Here is a 16,586-nt window from a genome sequence, read left to right on the forward strand (position 1 = left end):
GGTTGGCTCATTTATTTGAAAGTTGTGTGTGTGAGATGTAGTCCTGTTATTCCACTGTGGATTGGTAGTTAATAAATTAAAAATATCATAAAATCTGTAGTTTTTGCTGATAAAATATTATAGATTCCATATATAATTATCAGGCATTGCAGAGTGATATTAGGTTGAACCATATGAAGTTGCTGTTGTTCAAAATCAGTCAAATACTGACGTTTTCATGTGGTTCATCAAAACATATATATAAAAATCTCAGTCTTTATCAGCATAAAAGTCAGTAATTCTTACATACGTAAACCATTTTGTATATTTTAAGTCCACCTTATCTCCTGTTTTCTACATAGTAGGTACTCAACAAAATTAATTGAATGCCTGAAAGCATAGAACTGACAATAAAAATTCATTAAATGCTGGAAAGCATAAAACTGATATGTAGTCACTGTACATTGCCTGTGACAGATAAAATCCCAAGTCAGTTTTAAAAGCTTCCATCATACTTTGACATTTGTGTCCATCCTCCAAAAATCTGTGTGAGAAAATTAACATTTAAAGTGAAATACCAGTGCTATTCTTTGAATTTTGAATGGAAATAGTTAAAAAAGATAGTATTTCCAAAGAAGTGAATGTCAAAACTACTGTTATTTTGTATAGTGATAAACTAAAGTTGTAACTTAATTGAAAAGCATAGTGTTATTTGTATATTTTAAGATTTATATTTTTACATTAGAACTTTACTGAAAATAAGATTTTAAGTTTGCGAGGTGAATAAATTTGAAAGGGGAATATTTTTTATTTTTATTAGTACATATTTGCAGTTCATCATGATTACATTCACATGGGGAGTTGGTACATATACGTAACACATCCTGATTCTTTTTATGTGCCCTTCCCCTCACCTGGAAAGGGAATATTCATAAAAACATATGTAATATGTCATACACAAACACCAAGTTGAAGCTAGTGTCCTTATTAGTAAAGCATAAGTAGAAAATGTGTGTATAGTGTGTGTGTTTGTGTGTGTGTGTGTGTGTGTGTGTCTACTTGATAGTATAAATTGGTTTCCAAAAAATTCAGTAAACTATTTGAGCCTGTTCTTGGTGTAAAATCTAAATATTTTATTAAAGAGTAAAATTTGACTACAAGCTCCTTTTCTTTTTAGAAACCAATTTTATTTATTTATTTATTTGATTTTTTAAAATAAATTTTATCCCATCCCCCCTCAAGCCCCTTCCCCTCCCTATGTACAAAAGCTTTGTTTCCATTTTTTCCTTTTATTTTCACTTTTTTTCTTACAAACTTCTTAAATTACTGACTTTTGTGACTAAGAAAGAAATGGAAGATAAACTTTGTAAATTTGCAAATTGTTTTTTTCTCCATAGTATATTAGTATGAGTTTGATATTTAGCAGATTGTTACAGCTCACTTTTCTTCCAATTATATAAAAACAAATTATCACTCCACCATATATATCTCCATCCACTTTTATATAGTATCATATAGTATATGTGTGTGTTTGAATTATTAAAATTATGCTGCCCAAATAATACTTATCTCAAGTTTTGGTCTTGAGTCTCCTGCAAAATAGAGATTGATTATATGCTCTTTTATTTCCAAGTTAAGGGAAAAAAGTATATATATGTGTATACACATACACACACACACACACACACACACACACACACACATACACACATATATATCTCCAATAAGAGTAGTATCTGGCAGTAAGTGTTCAGTAAATTCTGATTTCAAAAAATTGTTTTATTGATAAAAGTAAAGATACTAAATAATATGTAAAGATTGCCCTTCCTTGTGCATAAGTACTTCTTAACTTTAATGCTCAGTTTCATCTATTATTTCTTTATTTGTGGATACCTACCTTTGACAACTGATGCAGTTCTCAAAGCCAGAGATAACATCAGCTTTTGATACTTGGTAAAATTAGTATATTTGTTTCCTATGGTTGCTGTTACAAATTATTGTACATTTAGTGGTTTAATACAACACAGTAAAGATAAATTTGAGTCATTTGTAGGAAAATGAATGCACCTTGAGACTACAATGTTAAGTGAAATAAATCAGACACACAGGCTTAAATATCACATGGTTTCTCATAAGAGAAATTATAAATAAAGAGCTAAATAAAAGATAACAGGAAGTAGGGAGATCTTTCTCACATGGGAAGATCAAGAGATGGGGGGGTGGGAAAAAATGAAAAAAGGAATTAAGATGTGTTATGTACATGTACAACTCTACACAAAGAATGTAAACATTACCTACTGCAGACATGTACTAATGAAAAAAATGCAAATTTATTGTTACAGTTTTTGCAGTTATTTTGTCTGACATAGATCTTACTGAGCTAAAATCAGGGTATTGGCAGGGCTGTGTGCCCTATTGGAGGATTCCAAGGATAATGTTTCCTTGCCTTTTCTAACTTTTGGAAGGCATCTGCCTGCTTGGCTCATGATCCTCTTCTGTTTTCCAAGCCAGCCAATAGTGAGTCCAGTTTTCTCTCACAGCATCACTCGAATCTCTTCTGCCTCTGTCTTACACATTTGAGGACCCTTTAATTACATTGGGTCTCCATCTATAACCCAGGGTAATCTCTGTATTTTGAGGTCAGATGATTAACAATCTTATTTCCACTTGCTACTTTAAATCCTCTTTGTCATGTAAGGTAACATTAACAAGGTTCTGGGATTAGAAGATGGACATCTTTTAGTGAGCCATTATTTAGCCTACTGCAGTTCCTCTGTCATTTACATTCAGCGTTAATGGAACTAAATAAAGGTGTAGCTACAATATTATTTCACTTAATTTACAGCCTTTTTTGAAATCTTGGTTTTTGGGGGGGTTTTTTGGTACCGGGGATCGAACTCTGGACCTTGTGCTTACAAGGCAGGCGCCGGAACCACTGAGCTAAATCCCCGGCCCAAAATCTTGGGGTTTTTTTGAGAATAGGTCTCACTATGTAATTCAGTCTATCTTTGAACTTACTGTGTGGCCCAGGCAATCCTCCTGCCTCCCAGGTGCTGGCTGTGTTGAAATTTTAAGAGATGGAAGTTTAACTTTCTCTTCAGCTTTATTGAGGTCTCTTATTTTTGATATTCAAAAGTTTGTAATCACCATTGTTAACATGTATTTTATATTTTTCTCTTTTTTAAGCAAAATTTAAGTGAACACAAATGCTGTCTGTGATTAACTATTTTTTAAATTTGCCTTCATATATAAATTCCCTGAAATTTTAACTGTTGTAATAGAAAAAGAAGTCATACAAATGTTTTAGACTTATTCACAGAGGCATCCATTACATGCTTCTGAGTTGGAAAGTTATTGATCAAAATAAAGAAAAATTCATTATATTTTATTTTTATAAAACAAAGGCAAGGGAAAATTACAAATGTGAGTTTGGATTTGGTTTGTTGGGTTTTTTTTTTTGGTACCGGGCATCGAACTCAGGTCCTTGTGCTTGCACAGCAGGCGGCGAAACCACTGAGCTAAATCCCCAGCCCTGATTTGGTTTGTTTTTAAACAGTAATAAGATGAAAGCAATCTTCGGAATCAACAGATGAGTAAAGAAATTGTGCAATACACATATACATATATGAAATGAAATAAACCAAAGAAATAAAAATACTATATGATTGCACTTATATGTGGAATATTAAAAATTAAAGTTGAATAAATAGAAATAGTCTAGAATGGTGGTTACTAGGGGTAAGAAAGGAAAAGAAATGGGGATGAGCAGGTTGCAGGGTACAAATTTACAGTTAGGTAAGATGAATAAGTCTGGAGATCTCATATGTAGTATGAGGACTATAATATTGTGAAAATTTGCTAAGAGTAAGTTTCAGGTGCCCTTAATACACACATACATAAAGAGGGTACTGTGGAAGATGATAGATAAATTTGTAGCAAGGATATACATTTATTTATTTATTTATCAAGCATCATTTTGCATGCCTCAGGTGTGTGTTTGTGTGTGTGTGTGGAGAGAGAGAGAGAGAGAGAGAGAGAGACAGCAGACAGACAAACTGCACTTCAGCAGTTTGCCATACTAATAAATATCTGGAAGCCAATGGCCACCATTTTGAGCACCTCTTGTAATTGTAGAAGCCAAAGATAACTTGTATTAATCTCATGATGTCTCAATAAATTCAGTATTATTTAATTCAGTATTAAGTATTAAATTCAGTATTAAGATATTTATACAAGTTTTTCTTTTCCTGATTGTATATATTTTTTGGCAGACTATATATAAAAATTTAATTTTAAAAACAATAATGTTCACTTATTTTTTCTGAGATTGGATGCATTCAGGGTGGTATGGCTGTAAACTCACTTGTTTTTTTCTCAGATTATCTTACCTAATGGAATTGTTTTCCTTAATTATTTTCCTGTAAGTTTGGTGGTTTTTTGGTAAATATATCTGAAAATTACATATTATATTACAATTCTTGGTTTTTGGGGGGTTTTTTTGAGTACTGGGGATTGAACTCGGGACCTTGTGCTTGTAAGGCAGGCAGTGGAACCACTGAGCTAAATCCCCATCCCCTATATTACAATTCTTTTAACTCTGTTTTTCACTTGCTGATATATCAGTTGATCTTTTTAGAAGATATGAAAATGTTTTATTTGTCCCTTTATCTACTTACTTTTCAAACTTATTTTTAATAGGATCGGAAACTCCATGGTACTGCTCAGCAGCTGCTCCAGGACAGCAAGACAAAAATAGAAGTCATACGAATGCAGATTCTTCAGGCAGTCCAGACCAATGAATTGGCTTTTGATAATGGTGATGGAATAGACATAAACTGTCAATATTCTTTTATGGGCATGTAGTACTAACTCAGTCTCATGTAGGAAAGAGTGCTTCAAATTGAGAGAGAGAAAGTGTTATTATTTTCTTTTATCTTGAGAGTTATGCTATCTAATATTTGAAGAAGATATTGATCAAGAATATATTTCCTATCCTGGTGTGGTAGTGCATGTCAGCATTCTATGAGGCTGAGGAAGAAGATCACAGGTTCAAGCCCACACTGGGCAACTTAGTGAGACCTTGTTTCAAAATTTGAAAATTAGAAAAAGGCTGGCAATGTAGCTCAGTGAAGAGACCCTAGGTTCAATTTCCAGTACCACAAAAAAAAAAGGAAAGAAAAAAAGAGTGTATTTCTTTGTTTTACTGATTGGTGTGTGTGTGTGTGTTCGTGTTTGTTCCTGGAGATTGAAGCCAGGGCCTCACCCATATTAGGCAAGTGCTCTACTGCTGAGCTATATCCCCAACCCTTTTAAATTTTTTTATTTTGAGAAAGAGCCTTGCTAAACTACCCACAAGAGCTTTTACCTCAGCCCCCAAATTAGATTATAGATGAGAGCCACTACACCTGGCTATATATTCATTTTAATAAACTTGTAATTGTTTTTTTAAAATCTGTTACCTGTTTAAAAGTATTATTTTGTCTTTCTCAGTTTTTGTGGTTTATTTGCAGTGTGGGGGGGGGGGTTGTTTGTTTTTTTAATTCGAGAAGAAATCTTTACAGCTAGTTGACAGAGCCGTGGAGGCAGACACTATACTTGTCTCTCGGTGTCTTTGGAAGAGTGTTCCAGGATTTTAATGGATACCAGAATCCAGGGATACTCAAGTCCTTTATATAAAAATATAAAATGGTCTGGTATTTCTATATACTATATGTACATCCTCACACTTTAAATTACCTTTAGATTACCTATAATACCTAATACAATGGAAAAGCTATGCAGATAGTTTGTTGCACTGTTTTGTTCGGGGAATACTGACAAGGGAAAAAGGTCTGTCAGAGAGGCCATTTTTTTCTCAAATATTATTGAATCTGGGATGGTCAGAACATCTTGGAACTCACAGATATGGAGAATCAACTGTGTTTTGGTCTCATGTTATAGCAGTTCTAAATTCTGTTTTGTAGATTTATAATTTAGATATATTGAGTAAAGTGGAAGGCCTTAGATTTTAACCTGTGTCTATTTTTACTTCAGTATTTATTGATTTAAGGACCAACTGTTTTGATTGATTGATTGATTGGTACTGGAAATCGAACTCAGGACCCTGCACTTGCCAGGCAGGCGCAGAACCACTGAGCTAAATCCCCAGCCCAAGAACCAGTTTTTAATGTCATAGGAATTAATTTCTTTTCATAGTTTTCAATCACTACATGTTAAAAAACCAAATAAATGCTTCAATTAATGTTTGCTTCTTTTTCCCCCCTTTAGCAAAACCTGTGATAAGCCCTCTTGAACTTCGAATGGAAGAATTAAGGCATCATTTTAGGATAGAGTTTGCAGTAGCAGAAGGTGCAAAGAATGTAATGAAATTACTTGGCTCAGGAAAAGTAACAGACAGAAAAGCACTTTCGGAAGTAATTTTAAATATTTTAGTTTGTTTATTAAATATATTATTTAAACAATGTGATTATCTAAATGACAATAATTATCTTTTCCCTTGGAAGGCTCAAGCAAGATTTAATGAATCAAGTCAAAAGTTGGATCTTCTAAAGTATTCATTAGAGCAAAGATTAAATGAACTTCCCAAGAATCATCCCAAAAGCAGTATTATTATTGAGGAGCTTTCACTCGTTACATCACCGACCCTAAGTCCACGGCAAAGTATGATATCTACACAAAACCAATATAGTACACTGTCCAAACCTGCAGCATTAACGGGTATGTAGTCCACAGGCTTTTTTTCTTTTTTTGTGTATTTTGTCTACACCTGCTTCTGGATTAATAATCAGGAAAACAAGCCATTAGAGAAATGCAAATCAAAACAATGTTGAATGGGTTTCATCACAAACTCAAAAAACCAGAAATACTGGCAGGGTTTAGGGGAAAAAGGAACCTTTTCTACAACCACTATGGATAATGAATAAGGAGATTCTTCAAAAAACTAAAAGTAGAAATTCCAATTGACCTAGCAATACTTCTATCTTTTCAAAAGAGTTAAAAACATCATATTACAGTGATACATGGCCTATTTATCCATCAACATATGAATAGATAAAGAAAATGGGTGTATATACACAATGGAGTACTTTTGAGCCATTTATAGGAAAATGGATGCACATGAATCCATAATGCTAAGCAAAATAAATTAGGCACACAAACTTAAATATTGCATGGTTTCTGTTATATGAGAAACCCAAAGTATAAATAAAGAGCAAAATAAAAGACAATAAGAAACAGGGAGATAGACCTTTTGCAGAAGAGGGGAACCTAGAGATGGGGGGGGAAGAAGAGAGAAGAGATAGTAAAAAGGACTAAGATGCCATATGTATACATATCAACTCACCAGAATCAATATATTCATTATATATCACAAACGTACTTAGAAAACAATATTTGAGGGGGCAAAAAAGTATACATAGATTTCTGAAAATTATGGTAATATTTATATAACACAAAATTTATAACTTTAACTATTTTACAGTATTCAATTCAGACCCATTTAGTATATTTATGATGTTGTACAGCCATCACCAATATAGTTTTGTTTTGTTTTTTTCCCGGTAGTGGGGATCGAACTCAGGACCTTGTGCTTGGAAGACAGGTGGCAGCACCACTGAGCTAAATCCCCAACCCATCACCAATATAGTTCTAAGCATTTAGGTTACCCAAAAAGGAAACTGAGGCACATTAATTGCCCACTCACTCCCTCTTCCTCCCAGATCCTGGCAATTACCAGTTGGCTTTTTGTCTCTCTGTGTTTGCCTATTCTAGATAATTTTACTTAAATGAGATTAAATAATCTGTGATCTTTTTACATCTAGTTTATTTCACTTAGTAAACTGTTTTCAAGGTTCATTCATGTTATATATTATTGCTTTATTACTTTTTATGGCTGGAAAATACTCCATTTTATGGGCATATTTTATCTATTTGTCAGGACATTTGGGTTCTTTCTACTTTTTGACCCTTTGAATCTTTGACTATTTGACTACTTTTTGAATAATGTCACTATTAACATTTCTATGCAGGTTTTTGTTTGAGTACTTCTTTTAAATTTTGGAGGGTATATACTGTACCAGGAATATAATTATGAGGTTATTGGTAACTATGTCTAAGTTTTTGAGAAACCATTTAACTTTTTTATAGATGCTGCATAAGTTTACATTTCACAGTTTCCCTGCCTCATCACCACTACTTACAGTAGTAATCATAGTAGTAATAGTAATCACCAGTGTTTCCTGGAACTGTCGTTATCTTCCTTCAGTTATGTAAATTTTTGTATCATATATTTTGATGCTCTGTAAGATATATTTGTAATTGTTATATTTTTCTTGATGGATTGGCTATTTTATTAAGAGAATGATGTCCTGGCCCAGGGATTTAGCTCAGTGGTTCTGCCACCTGCCTCACAAGCGTAAGGTCCTGAGTTCAATCCCCGGTACCAAAAACAAAAAAAAGATATGATGTCCTTTATCTCTTACAACAAACTTGATTTAAAGTCTGTTTTGTCTGATATTAGTGTAACCTATCTCTGCTCTTTTGGTTATCATTTGCATTGAATATCATTTCTTATTCTTTAACTTCCAATTTCAATCCAAATATGTGTATTAAGATATGAATCTTTTTTAAATAGCATATAATTGATTCAATTTTAATCCATTTTGCCAGTCTCTACCTTTTAATTGAATATTTTCATCCATTTACATTTAAGGTAATTACTGACAAGATTCAATAAATTTTTATGCTAACTACTGGTTAAATTTTACTGATTTATGGCACAGTCCCTTAAGATTGTCCTGACTTCAGATACAAATGCAGGCTTGGAGTTCCCTAGTCACCAGCACTTATGACCAAGTGGTTTCAGATTCCAGAATGCCTACTGCTTCTTCACGTTCAGTACTTCACTGGAATAACTCAGAATTTAGGAAAGTGCTATTATACTTATTATTGTAATCTCATTATAAAGGATACAAATTAGAACCAGCCCAAAAGAAAAGACACATAGGGCAACACCTAAAAATGTCTTAAACATAAAGCTTTTATGTCCTTAGGATACATCATCCTCCCACCACACCACTGTCTATCAACTAGGACATTCACTTACACTTCAGATGTCCTAAGTTTTTATTGGGACTTTGTTATTACATCAGTGTGATTGAATGAGTCATTGCCATGTAACTGAATCTAATCTCAACCTTCTTGCCCTACTCTGGAGGTCAGGAGGTCAGGCTGATACATGAACTCCTAGTGATAAGATTAGTCTTTCTAATGTGACCATCCCCCATCCTGAAACCATCTGGGTTTCTACCATGAGTCACTTTTTAGGTTAAGCTCGGGTATGGTCTCGAGGTCCCACCATGAATAATAAAAGACTACTATCACTGGGGGCAATTCCAGTAGTTTAGAGACTCTTTTACACAAGCCCAGCAAAATTCTTTTTAACAAAAAAAAGTTTCTGCCATTTTTGTTTTCTATAAATGTTATTTCCCTCCTAAAGTCTTATGATTCTGTCTTTTGTGTTTGTTTGAATTTTTGTAGTCGTTTTTTTATCCTGTTTCCTGTTTTAGGCTCATAGGGGGAACAAACAAATATAAAGATACTTCACAAACCCTGTTTCCACATACACATTGCCACCCTCCCACCATCATCATCTTGCACCAGAGTGATGCATTTTTTTATAAGTGCTGAATTTTTACACAATTTTTATCATCCAAGGTCCATAGTTTACCTTAACATTCACTCTTGGTACTGTATGTTCTATAAGTTTTGCTGAACAGTGACATACAGCTACCATTATATTATCACATAGTTTCACTACTGTAAAAAAAAGTCCTCTGAATTCTCCCTATTCATCCCCCATTCCCCTAACCTCCGAGCCTTGGGAACCCCTGTTTCTATACTTTTGCTTTTTCCAAAATACAGCTAGAATCATTCTGTACGCAGTCATTTCAGTAAATTTCCTTGCTTTTCATGGCTTGCAGCTCATTTCTTTTTACCACGGAATAATATTCCATCATCTAGATTTACCACTTTATCCACTCACCTACTGAAGGACATTTAATTTAGGATTTGCTTCCAAGTTTTTGCAGTTAAGAGTAAAGCTATATAAATACCATATTCTAAGTTCTTTTTTTTCTCAGTGATTACCCTGGTGATTACAACTAACAGAAGTGAAATAAACATTAGTTACAAACCAAAACTATATGCACTTATGTTCTTAGGCTTTTGGAATTGTTTTTCTTTGTTTTTTGAATTAGAGACTCAATAACTTGCCCACTTGGCTAGTGTCGAACTCAAGATTCTTCTGTCTCAGCCTTCTAAGTAGCTAGGATTACAGGTGCACTGCAGTGTAACTGGCTTGTAGTTTTACTTGTGTTGTTTTTTCTTCAGGTTCAAATTACTGTCTATTGTCCTTTTATTTGAATCTGAATGACCTTCTTTAGCATTTCTTCTGATCAGGTCTCCTGGTGAAAACTATCTTAGTTTTTATTTATCTAGGAATCTTTAATTTTTCCCACATTTTTGAAGGAAGGCTTTGTTTTATATACAATTCCTGGTTAGTAGTTATGTTTTTTTTACCCCTTCAGTACTTTAGAAGTATTCTACTCCTTCCTGATGTTTATGCTTTCTGATGAGAAATCAACTGCAGAATCCTTGTGAGTCATGTGTTACTTTTCTCTTACTGCTTTCTAGACTCTTGTCTTTGGCTTTTCACAATTTGATTATAATGTGTTTTAGAGTAGATCTCTTTGAGTTTATCCTGTTTAGAGACTTTGAGCTTCTTTCATCAAATTTGGGGAGTTTTCAGCTGTTATTTCTTCAAATATTCTTATTTCCACCTCTTTGGAACTTTCATTTTTCCTTTTTTTTTTTGAATATGTATATGGTCTCCCACATTTCATTTACTCTGTCTGCTTTTCTTCATACATTTTTCTTTCTGCTCCTAAGACTGCATAATTCAACTGAGCTACCTCCAAATCTCTTGTTTGTTTTTTTTCTTTCTTGCTTGCTTCTGCTTTTGAACCTCTTTAGTAGTTTTTTGTTTTTGTTTTTTTCTTTTTTCGTTGTGTTTTTCTACTCCAAGATTTCTCTTCGGTTCTTTTTATCTATTTTATTTGGTGAGACAACATTGTTTCCTTTAGATATTTGTCCGTGCTTGCATTTAGGTTTTTGAGCATATGTAAGACAGTTGAGAGTGTCTTTATCTCATAAGTTTCAAGGTCTTGACTTCAGGGACAGTTTAATTTCTAGTTTTTCTGTGCATGACTGTACTCCTTAGTTTCTTTGTTTCTCATGCAAATACTCCTCTTCCCTAGGACTTCGTATTGCTGCTTTCTGTTGAACATAGTTGATTTTTATAATTTTTTGGTAAAAACTATATTCTGTATCTTGTGTGGTCCCTGAAGTGTCTTAGTGTCTTTTTCATTGTCTTAATGGTCAGCGTTGTTTTGTTTGAGACAGTCTCACAGTGTAGTTCAGGCTAGCCTTGAACTTACTGTGTAGGCCTCGAACTCGTGATATTGCCATGGCCTCCTGATTGCTAGGATTCTAGGAAAGCTATTATTTTGACTAACCTTTCCTTAATGCCTGAAAGGAGAAGAAAATTATTTCCCTAGTCTTTGTAGCTGGGCTATACAGTATGGGTATATTGGTCATAGTTTCATCTCTTACCCAGACAGTTTACATCTCTGCCCCTTTTTTGTGTGGAGTTTGAGTCAACCAAGAGGAGAGCTTAGGGTCTTGTTGGGTCTCTTCTGAGGATGCCTCCCACTTGCACTTAGCCTTCTAGTTTCAAAGTAATAAGTGGAAGCCTTGCAAAGCTCTTAGTCACCAGAGCATTTCACTTACTAGCTTTTCCTCCCAGGATTTTTGGCTTGTCTATTTGCCCTGAAATCCTTTGTCCTAGGCTGCAGGGGCTGATTTATTTACTTCTAATTGTTTTGACAGATGTCTTTTACTCAGCTCCTTCTCTGCCCTTAGAGATTTTCTACTTAGATATAATGAAGACAAGCCTTTGGTGTTAGTCCTTTAGGGATCTGCTGGATAAAAAGAGGCAACCATAATTCTTTGGAAATGAGATCCTTCCTTTTTCCTCTGGAGCCAGAAACCTACTCAGGAGTGTGTGCTGCTGTCTTCAAGAGTGCCCCTGAGAGCTGTTGGGGCGGGGGGGTGGGGGGGTGGGGATGATCTGGCAAAAGTAAGTAAAATCACCACAAGCTCTCACCATTTCCATTGCTTTTATTTCTTTTTCTCTACTTCTGTGGAGACACTGTCTTTGGACTTTTCTACTGTTTTTCATTTTCTCTGATACTGCCTACAAAGGTTTTTATGGTCCATATCAATAGTGTACACTTTTGTCAAACAGACTCTTGAATATTCTTATTAATATTAATGCCAACAAGGATTGTATCTTAAAAATAATGCCATTTACTCAGTTATAAAAATGTTCTTCTGTAGTGCCTAGCGTGCTATCATATTCTAGTTACTTTGACTGTTAATCAGTTTCAGACTGTGGCATACTTTTACATTAAAATGTGGAGGAAAAATTAATCGTTAAACCTCCCTGTTGCCACTAATTAGAATGAGTCTAAACCTGCAGTTCACAAATTGAGGTTCTAAATCTGAGGCACCCTGGGTTGCCAGATGAAAATGAGGGGGGTCACAACAGGATATTTTTTAAGTATTTGAGGGAAATACAGCCTTACTGAGCTTCCTATGGTTACCATCCAAACTACTAGCTCAAAGTGGTTTCAACATGAGGCGGAACTATATTCCTCTCACTCCTAGGTGCAGTTTTTGTCCTAGGAAAACAGTGAAAAAATAACTTGAAACATTAGAGTTAACTGAAAAGCTTGGAAACCTCTGGGTAAACCCTTTATATTATGATACCTGTTTTTCTTTCTTGCCATATCTTATAAAATTCCTACCACTGGTATGTCACAATTAAAGTAGTTTGTGCACAGTCCTCATCTATCCTGTTTATAAATGCCTTTCCTTTTTTATTGCTCTTTTTATTATGTGTATTTTTTATCAAAACTGGAATGTATGCCAGGAATCATGTTGCACACATGTAATCCCACCATTCTGGGAGGCTGAGGCAGGAAGAAGGCAAGTTTGAACCCAGTCTGGGCAACTTGGCGACTTAGCCAAGGGCTAAGGGCTAGGGATGTAGCTCAGTGTGAAGACTCTGCATTCAGTCCCCCCCTACTGCAAAAATTAATTAATTTGATACCCCAAATTAGTTATAAGTAGAGTTAAGATCTTAAGCTCCTATGAGGTATGTTTTTATTTGGGTTTGCCCTCCACAAAAAGGAGAGTTGGATCCATGCAGTTTATTTGGGACAGGTTGACAGGAAACCAAAGGAAAGGAGAAAGGGAGAAGGGCAAGAAGAGACTAACATGAGCAACATGGAAAAGTCTAAAAAGGTGAATTCTTGAGTTGGTAATTATTCTGGGTAACTAGACATTAATCCTGGAAGAATTATAAACAGTGTATTTCAATATTGTCTCTTTTAAGGACAATGTGAAGTACTTATGAAACAACCTACAGTTCCTATTGGCTAAGAATTGCTCCAGGGGTCTTTAATTCCTTTCGACTTAAGGACTATGCTTCTGCAAAATAGTCTGGGAGGCTGAGGCAGGAGGAATCCCAAGTTTGAGCCCAGCGTGGTAGCTACTTAATGAGACCTTGTCTCAAAAATAAGAAATAAGAAAAGGGATATATATTTAGTTAACTCAGTGTGAAGGCCCTGGGTTCAGTCTCCAGTAATGCATAAATCATTCAGTCAGTCAATCAATCTTGAGTGTAGACGTGGAAACAAAGATTTCATTATTGATCTATATATAATTAGAGATTATCTTATTTATATTTTTTATTAGTACATGTTTACATTAGTATAGTGTTTACGTTCCTTGTATGGAATTGGCACGTGTATGTAATACATCTTAATTTCTTTTTCATCTCCTCGCCCTCCATTTCTTGATCCCCTTCCCATTTAAGAAAGATCTATCTCTGGCTGGGGATTTAGCTCAGTAGTTCTGCCACCTGCCTCACAACCTCAAGATCCCAAGTTCGATCCCCGGTACCCCCACACACACCCCAAAAAAGATCTATCTCCCTACATTCCTATTGTCTTTTATTTTGTTCTTTTTTTGTAGTTTGGGTGCCTCATATAAGAGAAACCACGCAATATTTAAGCTTGTGTGTCTTGTTTATTTCACTTAATATTACGGCCTTAAGATACTTTCATTTTTCTACAAATTACTCATCTTTATAGCAGAGTAGTACTACCATCATGTGTAAACACATTTTCTTTATCCATTCATCTATTGATGGACATATAGGCTGCTTCCCAGATTTAACTATTATGAATTATCCTACTATAACATGAGTACGCATGTATCACTGGACTATGATGTCTTTAACCTTTTCAGGAAAATACCTAGAAAGGGAATATCTGAGTCAAATGGAATTTCTGGTTTTAATCTTTTGAGAAATCTCCATATTGATTTCCATACTAATTGTACTGGTTTATATCCCCTCTTAATATCTAAGTTTCACCATCTTTTGGCTTAGTGCTGAACACATTGTTGGTACTCAAGAACTTCTGAGTGACTGATTAAAAGATGATTTGAAATTTTTGGAAATTAACATTTTTAGAAAAGTGGTTTTAGAAACTCAACTAATAATGGCTGGATTTTTTTTTTTCGTTTTCTGTTCCAGTCTGCTCTTCCCCTCAACTCTTGAACTTTAACTTCTCTTTAGTTCTTTCTTCTACTCTAAATTCCCTTACTGAACTCTATTCAAAGTGATGGAAGTCACTATTCTAAAAAATATTTAGGATTCTTAAGACATTTTCATTTAAAAATATTTTTTAAATTTCTTTAAGCTCCTACTATATCATAAGTAAAATACGGAGTAACTACTAAGAGATATAATACTTATACTAATAAAGGATCAGAGAAGATGAGAGATAAGTATTGATAAATAGAGCACTTTCTGTTCCAAATTTTTCACTGCATGGTATAATTTGTGATTTGTTTCATTTAATTGGTTTCTCTTGTGGATATATGATTATAATGAAATTTGTAAATTTGTTGCTGCTTTAATATAATTGAATTTTTCCTCTACATTGTGAGAAATTTACCAGTTTTTATGCAATTTCTTTAGAATTAAATGTTCCTGGGGGGCCGGGGATTTAGCTCAATGGTTTCGCCTCCTGCCTCGCAAGCACAAGGACCCGAGTTCGATCCCTGGTACCAAAAATAAATAAATGAATGATTGAATGAATGAATGAATGTTCCTGAATTGTACTGAGATGTAATACTGAATTAATACAATAGCTATTAAAATAGTTTTTCCAGACAGTTGAAATAAATAAAAAAGCATTTATTTGTTCTAATATAATTCATAGCTGCAGCTTATGAATATAAACATTTACTTTCAGATTTGCTTGTTTTAAAAATTTCATATTGTGGGTTATGAAAGTAAAGAATGTAGTTTTAAGCTGTTTCTAATGTGGTTATATGCAATTGCAATTATGTCACCTCATAAAAGAAAGAAACTTCTAGATGTTTAATAAAGATTCTAACTCCCTCCAGATTTTTCTTTCCTAAATGAAAACAGGTGGTGAGCATTGTCATGTTCTGATATATTGAAATTGCTAAAATATTTAATAAGCTACCAGGGTTTGAAGTAATAGCCAGATGTTTTCAGTTTCCCCAGGATGACTTTCACATCTGAGCATTTACTGTGGAAGTAAGCAAGTTTGCTAGTTTACCATCAGCAAGAAAGCAAATAAAACAAAAACATAACAAGTTATTTCTTTTGAACTAAAGTAAAAATGATACCATTATATTTAATCTGTCTTATCACTTTACAGTAAGATTTCCACGGCCTAACAAAAAAATGGAAAAGACTGGAGTTGAAACCGTTTTCTCCACTTTTAACAGCTTTATTGAGGCATAATTTACATTCCATAGAAATCACCCATTTTAAGTGTACAGTTTTATATTTTGGGAAGTGTATATTAGGAAGTGTGCCATTGTCACAAATATCCACTTTTTTTCTTTCTGGTACCAGGGAACAGACTCAGAACCTTGAGCTTGCGAGGCAGGCACAGTGCCACTGAGCTAAATCCCCGACCCCACAAATAATCCACTTTTCAGAGCAATTTTCTTAAAATGTAATTGACAAACAGTAAATTACATATATTTAAAGTATGTAGTCTTGCTTACATTGTTTCCAGTGGGAAATCTGTTGCATCCTTATCTTTGTTTCTCTGTAAATAAATGCTTTTTTCTTATGGTATTTTTAATGTTTTCTGTTTATCACTGGTTTTAAGAAATTGAATTATTATTGGCTTTAATGTGGTTTACTTCTATTTCTTGGATTTGATATTCATTGAACTATAGTTTCCACCAAATTTGGAGAATTCTTAGCCGTATATATTTGTCCCCTATTGTCTGCTTTTCATCAGGAACTTCAGTTACAAATACACAGGCTGCTTGAAGTTACATTCACAAATGCATTAGTCTAAATTTTTTTAATCTCAACTGTTTTTTATCATTCTTATTGTTGTCCTTTCTACTTCACTTTTTCTTTTGCA

The 16,586-nt window shown here is 34.2% G+C and overlaps 1 protein-coding gene across 5 annotated transcripts in view; it reads left to right on the plus strand.

Moving 5' to 3' along the window:
• Positions 1-16,586, plus strand: part of Pkn2 (protein kinase N2) — a 125,595-nt gene that overhangs the window by 61,870 nt on the left and 47,139 nt on the right. For all 5 annotated transcript variants that reach the window (XM_004841331.3, XM_013070912.3, XM_004841330.3 and 2 more), the window contains exons 4-6: positions 4,678-4,795; positions 6,247-6,392; positions 6,483-6,696. In XM_004841331.3, the coding sequence (XP_004841388.2) occupies positions 4,678-4,795; positions 6,247-6,392; positions 6,483-6,696 (478 nt within the window). The remainder of the gene's footprint in view (positions 1-4,677; positions 4,796-6,246; positions 6,393-6,482; positions 6,697-16,586) is intronic.

This window comes from Heterocephalus glaber, unplaced genomic scaffold, assembly GCF_053883595.1.
Source record: "Heterocephalus glaber isolate CG9 unplaced genomic scaffold, H.glaber_assembly_v1.0 deba00001442, whole genome shotgun sequence".
Lineage (NCBI taxonomy): Eukaryota > Metazoa > Chordata > Mammalia > Rodentia > Bathyergidae > Heterocephalus > Heterocephalus glaber.